We start from the raw sequence: 11,071 nt of genomic DNA on the forward strand, positions 1-11,071 counted from the left end.
TCCATTAGTTTGAAATAATTTAGAAATAATAGACAGCTTATTCCGAAATCTGTAAGCTTCATTCTAAGAGGCATAACACCTATTCCAAAATAGCTATTTTGAAATAGCCCTTCCAGGGCCATTCTAAGTTATTCCTGCCCAGTGCCTGCTGGGACTCTAAATCGAGATAGCATGTCTACATTAGGGAAGCCTGTCTCAGACTAATTTTGAGTCTTCCCTACAGTATAGACGTGCTATTTTGGAATAAGCTATTTCGGAATAACTATTCCGGAACATCTTATTTCAAAATAGCTGGGCAGTGTAGATGTACTCTAAGTAACGTACCCAATATTACAAAGGAAGTGTGTAGGGGAACAGAAATTGAACCCAGGCCTACCACAGCCCAGGCTAGTATAATAAGCACTGGACAAGCTTTCCGCAAAAGGGCAGGATAGTAATCAATAGTACAGTTGTATTTGGGTTTTTTTTTCAGGGGGTGAATCAACCAGATATGCACAGATTGACATTGCAGCCACAGAGACAGCTCACAAAGTGGGCACTCAGCATGCTCAATGCCGAGAGGATCGCTTGCAGGAATTGGAACAGAAGAAGAAGGGAGCCCAGGAATGATCTGCCTGGAAAAGAACTTTTTGCGCACTCTAACTTGGTACTAATTTAAATTTCAAATGATTCACATATTTAGTATTTAAAATACACTTGTATAAAAGCTGCCTTTCTTGATCATATTTATACCAGACTCATTCCAACATTCTAATTCCTAATTGGAAAACTGGTAGCATGGTGTTGTTTTAAGCTTTGTAACGTCCAGAAGTGCTCTTCCTTTTCCACATACAGTATATGTAAGTTACTGTTTTCTTTTTCTATAAATCCTGGAAGAACCTGGTGCCAAATCTCAATGATTACTGATCAGAGGCATTGTATTTAAAGAATTCTTAATTTGTGCAAATAAGCGTGTGTGTTTATGGGTATTATATATGTACATAAATATATGTATATATATGTACATAAATGTGTGTACATAAAAACCACAAAAACATATTCAGATACTATTGAAGATCTTACTTAAATACAAAAGAAAAAAATTCAGTGTTTTAAAAACCATATTCTACTGCTATAATTTTGTCCAAATACAGGCTCACTTATGTACTTGCCTAATTTTACATAGCTGTGTAGTTCTGTTAAATTAACTCCTGTGCATCAATTAACTGTTTGCATTGTCAGGGCCATATTTATGACTGCGTAGTTGTGCCTGCAGATCAGAGAACCAAGGCCAACATTTCCAAAGTTTCAGCTTTATTTTCAGAGGCATTGAGGACCTGAATGACTTTTCCAATGACTTTGATTAGAGTTGTGGGTGCTTAGCATCTTAAAAAGTTGGCTTCTAGTTTCTCGAGTTGAGCCATCCAAAAATCAAGGTACCCCAAATTAATAATCACTTTTGAAAAAGCGGATCTGCATTTGTATCTTCAAAACAGTGTAAAAAATGGAAGCCAAAATCAGTCCATCAGAGTTAACACTAAAACTGCCATTTACTCATTCCATGCTATGCCTAAAGATTGCAGAACCAGTGCTATGTAAGAGCCCACTGTCTTCTGAGACCCTGCATTGCATAGGCACAAGGACCTATACTGTACTTTCCTGCATCAATTTGTAAGTCCACATAACTTTTTGTATTTTGTGGTTTTGTCCCTAAGACAAAATGCAATTAAAAAGAAAAAAAAAGTCTATTCCAGTTATTCTACAGTTACAAACCAGTGTTATTTCAGTTTTGAGCTTTTAAGGATTATCAGAAGCAAGTTAATCCAACAAATACTTTTAGTATTGAAAATAATTTGACTATATCATTTTAAGCCAGAATTTTAAGAATAAGTGCTGCTTGTAGATCCAGGCAGTAACTAACATAATGAATGAAATTTTCAGATTGAAATGAATTTTACCCACTGGTTTCAATCCCTTGTGTCTATTTGAAGGCAGAATTTGGTCTGTATGGTTATTTGAATGTAGTCTTAAGAGCATTTCTTTATTTTTTTAAATTGAACAATTAGCATTAAAAATACACCAGCCCTCTTAAGTAAAAACATATGCATAGGAGAGCTGACAGTAACTATCATCTTTTATTTAGAGTGATAGAATCAAATGGCTGGATATATATGTTTATACCAGTATGCTAGTTACTATAGTATCTCTTTAGGGACAATGAAGAGTCCAGTGGCATCTCAAAGATTAACAGATTTATTTGGGCATAAGCTTTTGTGGGTAAAAACCACTTTGTCAGATACATACTTTAGGGATTTTTTTGGCGAAATGGACAGGTGTCATTTATTTTGTAAACCTATATTGAAAAGAACTATGATATCCTGGATACTTATTGCTTTTTGGGACCTGTTTCAGTTATGACCCAATCCTATAAACACTGCATGCATAGGACTGTCAGTGGACTTGATCAGAGTTTTCTATAGAGAGGGCTTGCAGGATTGAGCCCTTTGTTATGTAAATATTTGTATGTTATGTTTAAAATGCATATTATTTACCTGATTTACTTAAATGTTTTCTTATATTTTACTGCAGCACTTGGTAGTTAGTCATTCTTTTAGGGAAAGGTGGCTTTTTGACACAGAGCTGGTATTAAATACTTGTAATAATTACTAGTGTCATGAAGGCCCATGTTTGGACTTAAGAAGATTGTATTTCCCTGTTTTAATACGATAGTAGCAGTCATGGCAATGTGGAGCTTCTGTCATGATATACAAAGCTGGTTTTTACACATTGCAACATTACCTTCATATGTGGGAATGCTGTGTGACAACAGCACAAGGCAATGCTATCATGTACTGCTTCAAAGTCATCTCTTAAGCCCTGATTCTGCACTGGGATCTGCTAGTGCAGAATGCTGCATTCACACCAGTTTTGCATTAGTGAATCCTGATGCAGGATTGGGATTGTAATCATTGCAATATCACGACTCAGCAGGAGGCTTTCTGCAGCAGACAATTTGAAAGGGAAGTAAGGAAATATCGCTATGCTTAGGACACAATTCATCACTCTCATTTTGGCTATACTGACCCAGCCAGGGATGAATGACTCTCATCACCAGAAAAATTTAAAAAACAACAATGATTTTGTAGCACCTTAGAGACTAACAGAAAATATATATAAATAGTATCATGAGCTTTTAATCTCCTTATTGAGGATTCCAATAGCACCCTATAGGGCTGCATGAAAACTGAAATACATTTTAAACATTTTATTTACCTTTCAATATTAATGCTCTGTTTCCTTTTAGCCTTTCACATAGCTTGGACAAGTGAAAATAGGTAGTCGCCTTTCATTTTGTATATATCCTATCTGATTTTGGTGTGATAATCTCATTCATGAACATAATGGTGTACAGTTTGGCATGGGGGTGCATACAGGGCAGTATGTTTCAGTAAACATACCGAAAAGAAAAATCTGTTCCAACTCGAATATACATAAATCACAGAAACATTTCTATTGACCCTTCTTTTGCTAAAAGCTTGTTTTTAACCAAACATATTTTGGGCTGAAATTTGACCTGTCTGTTGTCCCTTTAATATGTTTATATGGACTTTCCTGTATTGAGGAATTTTGTATTGGAATGAGCAGTCACTGTTCAGATTTCAGTGTCTTGGCTATGTTCAAGAAGTGGGAGGGGGGGGTTGTTATTACACAATCTTGCTTTAAGAAGTGAAGGTTTCCTGAGCTACTGCATTAGAGCATACAAACATGGGAAGCATCTACCTTTTTAGACATCTTTAATGCTAGGTCTCGCTCTCTCTGTCTGTCTCTCTCACACACACCCCTTAACCGAAAGAGGGGAAAAGAGAAGAGAGAAATCAAGACTGACATTTGTGATTAAATTCAGAGCTGTGGCCAAAATACTAAAAACTAATAAAACCCCTTTTAGATGCATTTGGCATAATATTTTGTCCTGAGAGAAATTTTGGCCCTGATACATACATACTCCTACTTTCCAGGGAGCAAAACAACACTATTTCAGCTGATCCTTGAAAGCTAATGTTACAATCGTTACAATCGCTCCAATAACAACACATGTCCAAAGAGGAAATGTCTGGAGCAGATTAAGTAGTCTAGCCAATATTTGATCCATCTCTAGTATAGGAATTTATCACACAAAGTTGTGTGTACTATCTGTAATATCGCTGTAATATTGCTTTGATTTTGATAGGTTTGATAGGTTTGAATGTATCCTACCTGTGTATCCTACCTGTGTAAAACTAACTACTTCAGTGGATTTTACAGCATTGTTTTAAAGCAGGTATGTGGCATTTTTTTGTTGTATCTGACCCCTCAGGTGAGCGAAGGAATTTCGTTAAGCTAGCCCCAGGGCCATACACTATGGTTTAAGATTTGTAAAGTTATTTAGGTGCCTTAAAATGCTAATGGACACCTACTTGACTTTTCTAATGAATGTAGGTACCTAACTTGCTTAGATGGGTTTGAAAACGCCACTAGTGTCTATCTGCATCTTTAGGCACCTAAATACCTTTGACAGTCTGGACCTGGGAGTCTTCCTCAGCAAATAGCTTAGACAAGTGCTTATATTTTTTCTCTGTAAGGCTTAATTAATATAGTTTGATGGTCTGTACTTTTGTTGAATTATCCTTGATTTACCTTGTTCTGTCAGGCCATGAAACGCATACAATACAGGAAAATAAGAAGTTTATTGGTCCATGGAAGTCCTCTTTACCCTTCATTTAAATGTCCATAGCAGGAGATGAATTCCAGCTAACACCATAATCTTCCATTTATTCAGCATCTTTCACTGAGAAAGATCACTAGTTGCTATACAACCTGGTGCCTAAGCAGGTCATTTCACACACAGTCAAAATGCAGTCAGGGTGGATTGCAACACAACATCATTTTAACCTCACCCAGCAACACTACACAACAGATTAGGGGAAGAAGCAAGGAAGAATGCCATACTGAAGTGAAGTTGTAGTTAAATAGTCAGAATATGACATTGTAGTCAAATGTCAGCTCAGGTAATTGGGTTAACAAAAAACACCATGTGCTCTTTAATGACACGTGTTGATAACCTCAGTAATGCATTTCTTCTGATAGATGGAGTTTTGGCAGTATCGATCCTTTACGTTTTCGGGGCATATGTGTTCAGAATGTCAGAGATAACTGAAACCACCTTTTATGGACTTTGTTTGAATGGACAGAGCATGTCTCACAGGAAACATAGCTAATGTACATTATGAATTGTAATACAATATACCTTTTATTAAAGCTGTGTGAAATCTTAGAAAATCCTAGCTGCTAATCAAACTTTAATTAAAATGAAAGTTTAAGGGAGAACTAATTAAAGTTTCTTACTGTAATTTCAGAAATACTTCGTTTCTACTCTGGTGCTGCATAAAGAGAATTCAGGAAGAATTTTAATCTTTTATGCTAATACATATGTATATGTATTCAGAGATTCTTTGATGGGTGAGCAACAGAGAAGGGGGGATGAGAAGGCAGATTTAGTAAGTGTGTGAGTAATTCCATTTTTGGTCAGTACTACATTGTGAAAAAGCCAGCATCTGATATTGTATCCGGTCACCTTTATCTATCTGTGAACTATGTTGGTAATCTTCAGAGCATAACTCATACAAAACATAGTAGATTGCGATTGTTCTCATCTTTAGTAAGGCACTATGACCACAGAGACTATAGGCTCCAGTTTGCAATGAACCCTCTAGACATGTAATACACAGAGTCATGTGGCCTTGTTACAGGAGACAGTAGAACTATGTGGGCTGCATTTGGTTGTCATTTCACACTTTTACTATCAAGAGGCTGGATCTAGAAGCTGTAGGCAAAAATTAGAAACAATAATTTTAGTATTGGGAGTCTGGTGGGGAGGGTTTAAAAGTCCCTGTTGGTCAAGAGTAGCACTTAATTATGGTCTCCTTATTGATTTCTGTCAAGAAAGAGACCAGGATTAAGAGCAGTGTAGTAGAAATCAGGTACGTCTTAAAATCCAATATGATAGTATTCTAATAGGGGAATTTCCCAAGCCAACCCAACATGCCAGTAAAATGCAGTGTTTGGGACCAATACTAGAGAATACTGTATTTCTTTGAAGACAAAGCCAGGCAAGAGGTGGTAGCGATGTGGGTTGACTGCCCTCTTAGTCAAATAGAAAGTGTACTAAAATGTTGATGAAGAGCAGGTGAGAGAGACATACCGGGAATGAAGCAGAATCTCCAGAACAAAAAGTTAGATAATTCCATGCCAACACTTGGGCGCCTTAAGAACTCCATATTAGTTAAAAAGGTATAAAAATGTAGTAAATGCAGCAACTTACAACCATGATTGTGGTGCAATCGCAGTCCATTCCACGAGTTGCAGGCCAGGACAGGTCTTATAAAGCACCTGGACCTTATTCTCCCATCATTTAATCCACTGCAGATCAGCAGTATCTTCCTTGAAATCAACAGTTTTATGGAAGTGTCCTTGGAGAATCCACTCCCTTTCAGATTATACTAGTCACCATAGAACATCCTGGGACTGGAGGGTAACCAATGTCACTGTGTCCATTGGTTACCCTCCAATCGCTAAACCTCTGGGTTTAATAGGCTTTGTCTACACTACAAAGTTTTGTCATCAAAACCCACCTTTTGGTGACAAAATAGTAAGAGCGTACACTCTGCAATGGGGCTTTTGTATTGTGAAAGGTTAGCAAGTGGTTACGCAGAATTTACTTGGGTCCAGTAGCTAAACCATTTCTTTAAGCCAAGCCCAGTACCCTATGCCATGTGTCCTAAGGTAGACTAAGAAGTGGATTGATTACAAGCAGCTGGTATTATTGAGCCTTTCCTGCTCCTTTTGTTCCAGGAGTGAAATCAGATACTGGAATAGGATCACCAAGGTCAACTGTGTGGCCAAGATAGCTATGTATCTGCTCCCTAGAATAGAAGACATATACATCACCTATCTGTGTGGAAAAACTTTCATAAAAATCAATTTAAATAGCATGTACCTCTAGGCAACAGCTCTAAATCCCATGTAATGATCAATACTCCTAAAGCGTTGTTTCATTATAACTATCTCCATTTCTAGTGTCAGCAGCACTGAGTATTTTTCAAAGGGCAATGGACAGGCAATTTATTTCAAGCCATGACATATCTGTGTATACCTTGATGATATCTTTATTCCAGGAGATATGAGTCAGAACACTTACAAAACTGGTACTGAAAAAATTGGCTGACACTGATACTTGTCTTCTTGTAAATGTATTTTTAGGCTACTGAAATCATTTACCTGGGTCACCAAGTTTCTGCAACTAGCTTATATTAAGTAGAGGAGAAAGTATGGGTTATTACTGAAGCAACATTGACAAAGTCTGTGTGTCTGCTGAAATCCTTTCTAAGCCTACTAAACTAATCTGGTGAATTTTTATCTAGCCTGGTATGGGTATTGACTCTATTATATAAACTGCTACAGAAAAGGATACAATTCCTCTGCAATCAAAAACAAAAAATCGCTTTTTCAGAAGCAAAGCAATTGTGAAAGTTATCAAATCTTTTAGTTCAGGATGATAGCCAGAAAATGGGAGCTAGGCACAAAGGTCACTATCAGAAAAAAAATTATTCTCAATTAGAACAAAAAGTTCTAGCCATGATTTTTGGGGAAAGGAAATTCCACACTTACCTATCTGTGAGGCAGTTTGTTACACATTCAGACAATAAACTGCTGAAAGGTCTGTTTGGTGAGAGCACAACTTGTATCTCCTATGTCAGAATTAATTCAAATATGGCTCTCTTCTTAGGAACGCACAACTACGAGTTTGATTATAAACCTGGAAAAGCATTGGATAATGTAAATGCTCTGTGTAGACTTCATTTTCTGGATACTTCACCCAAAGCATCCCTGCCTACAGAAACCATCTTCCTTATTGAACTACTGTCCACTTCTCTGATGAATGCAGTATAGCTAAAAAGAGAGAGACCTATTATGGTCTTGAGTGCAGAGAACAGTTACAAACGGCTGGACAATCTCATTATTCCCAGAAAGAATCTTTTTGTCCAGGATGAGTGCTTGTTATTAGGGTCCTGCATGATTGTACCGCTAGGATGTAGACTTCTGGTGCTAAAATCACTACATGAAGGGCACCCTGGCATTTTACCCATGAAGAGGCTTGTGCACAGTTATATGTGGGGACTGGGAAAGCATCAGGATATCGAATGGGTAGTTTGTCACACTAGCTTCCATTCTCCACTGATAGTTCCTTTGTATCCATGGGCGGGGTCTCAGTGACGCTAGATGAGGATTCATGTAGATTCTGTTCTTCCATTGATGGAAAAAGTTTGTTTTGAATAATCACTGATGCTCATTAAAAATGAAGTGAGGCATGTGAAATGCCCTTTCTACACCTGAGGATACAGATGGTACTCTTGGACTTACCTTTTCCAGTTTTGATGTGCCTGAGACAGTGGTAAGTAACCACAGTCCCCAGTTCACTGGTGCTGTGTTTTAGGAACTTTGAAAAAATCAGTATCAAACACATTAGAACTGTATCAAGCCATCTTTCTCCAAATGGTCCAGTGGAATGAGCTGCGCTAAACAGAAAAGAGGAGATGAAGAAGATGGCATATGGTAGCACAAAAGGCAAGTTGGCCAGGGTTCCTTGCCAGTATCACATGACACCATGAGCCACAACAGGCAAACCCACCTGCAGAACTCTCAATGGGAAGGAAACAAAAAACTCATTGGGACTTGCTATATATCAGAGAAGCTGCTCTAGTGAAGGAAGGGCAGGCAGCACAAAAGTTATATTATGATGTAAAAGCATCAACAAGAACATGCAGTGTATGTAACATGCCTATTGTTCTTAATTTTTGTAGTGGCCCTTGCTGATTAGCAGGTTGCATCATAGCACATGTGGGATCACTTTTTTCACTCACTCAGTTACCAGTTGTAAGGCCAATTCGTAGGTATCACAAACAGATTCATGTGCAGTACAGGTAGAGGTTTCTTATTCATGTGCTGAGCTACAAAAGTTTATGGAGTCATTAAACTATCTAGCTGCTACAACCAGCAATAATGAGATTGGTGAGGATTCCATACTAACGGCTATACTGGACTAGGAAGTTAAGCCTGCAGAGATGATTGTGTTAGCAGATAACCCTTGTGCACCTGCTATGGATGCAGGACATAAATCTGTTCACTACACCATTCCAGAAGAGCTCCCAAACCTAGAGACAGGCTAAACTAGTAGTAGTAAAGCAGAATAATCCCATGTAATTGTTTGAGGACTAGGATACTCTGTCTCAGCTACTTACATAGGATGTTGTGTTGTTAAAATGTAAGTTTATTAATCTAAAGGGGGGTGTACTATTGAAGGGATTTTTGTTATGCTTATAGCCACCTGGTGGCAAGTGGGAGAATAGCTATTAAATGTTAGATGCACTAAGACTGTACTGAGCATGGGAGGGGAGGAGGCAATGGATGTGTGAGAAAAATGTATCAAGTTAGAGAAGGGGTGTGCAATACTTTTTGATGGGGGGGAGACATGCCAAGAATTTTGTAGGTGGTCAAGGGCTTCACATTTCTATGATATTCAGTGAGGCTGATAGACTTTCTGGGGCCCTAGGCAAGGGGGAGGGCATCTCTATGCCCCTTAAAGGGGTGGGGCCTTGGGCAGACGGGATTGGGACTAGCAGCCCTCAGTGCTGCCCGGGGCATGCCATTCAGCGCTCCAGGGGCAATTTAAAGGGCCCAGGGCTCCCGCCACCACTGCTGCTGCAATTGCCCCTGTCAATGAGCCTGATACTAATGGTGGGGTCTGGGTCAGCGGTTGTGTGTAGAAAGGAGCTTACGCTAGTGGACTGAGGTTTGGGAAAGGGGGTGGGAGCTGGGAGGGGGTTTGAGTGAAGGAGGGTGTTGGGACCTGGGGCCGAGTATTGTGGGTACAGGAAGTTGCATGGGGGTCTGGGAGGAAGTTGTGACGGGGTGCAGGAGGTGAGTGCAGAGGCTTTAGGTTGTGACCTGGGGCAGAAGGGGGTTGTGACTATTGTGTGTGTCTGCATGGCGTGTGCCATGGGGAGGCGGGAGACTTCTGCACCCTCTCCTGCCCATGCCCCAGCACAATCCTTGCAGCTCTCATTAGCCAGAAACTGGCCAGTGGGAGCTGCATGGGCTGTGCGTGCAGGCGTAGGCAGCTTGCAAAGCCTACATCCCCATTGCACCTGCTGTGCAACGACACACCTGCCCGCACTAGCAGCTGGCTGGTTAGAGTGCTGTGAGAGGCTATAGCAGGCAGAGCGCCTGCCCGAGGGTCCCATTGGGCTGTAGGACATTGGTAGCCCAGAGGATTTTGGGGGGCTGGATCTGAATGTTTGCATGGCCATATCTGCCCCACAGGCCATATTTTGCCCGCAGCTGAGTGAGAAGCTAATTAATTGTCCATGTGACTCTCTTATCAAAATCTCTTTTTACGTCTATTCTATTCCTACACTGCAGGAAAATGGCCAGTCTGTGGCTGGGTCTGAAATAATTAACCAGTATTAAGATTGTTTGTTGGAATAGCACCACAACTGATTCTAGGGTAACATAAGCTATGACACATGCCTAGTGTATAGATTGAGATGTTACATGTTTGGCTTAGAACAGGGTAACTTGAGTATTTCAGGGCATATTTAGAGGCGGTGCAGTTATTCATGTTGCAGGCATACGGCTTTCTGACCGTGTTAAAGTCATTCAGACTGGATTTGAGTTTGGCATGACTATGAAGGCCTTGGCTACTTTCAGTCTCAATCTTTAGCAAATTAAATAAGCCATGGATGCTGGCTCAGAAGCTAGTCCAGGGTTATTGTCAGTTTGGAGAAAGAACTAAACTGTCTACCAAACTCCAATGCTGTTGCTGTACCATTCCTCCTGGTTCACGACTAACCTGTCTTCTGTCGTAGGAGTTGCTGCCAGCCCACGTGGTCTCCTTCACATTCCTATAAAATGGGGGGAAAGACCAGATCTTGGACTAGATGCCAGATGATTAGATTTAAAACACAAAACAAAACTTTTGAAATTGATGAGGGCAGGT

General features: G+C 39.7%; 1 protein-coding gene across 4 annotated transcripts in view; it reads left to right on the top strand.

The window, feature by feature from the left end:
• DOK7 (docking protein 7) overlaps positions 1–11,071 on the top strand; it is a 253,658-nt gene that overhangs the window by 94,838 nt on the left and 147,749 nt on the right. For all 4 annotated transcript variants that reach the window (XM_075930820.2, XM_075930821.2, XM_089777787.1 and 1 more), the window contains one exon: positions 473–646. In XM_075930820.2, coding sequence (XP_075786935.2) covers positions 473–609 — 137 coding nt within the window. In that variant the 3' untranslated portion in view covers positions 610–646. The remainder of the gene's footprint in view (positions 1–472; positions 647–11,071) is intronic.

This window comes from Pelodiscus sinensis, chromosome 4 (assembly GCF_052426305.1).
Source record: "Pelodiscus sinensis isolate ZL-2025 chromosome 4, ASM5242630v1, whole genome shotgun sequence".
In the NCBI taxonomy this organism is placed as follows: domain Eukaryota; kingdom Metazoa; phylum Chordata; order Testudines; family Trionychidae; genus Pelodiscus; species Pelodiscus sinensis.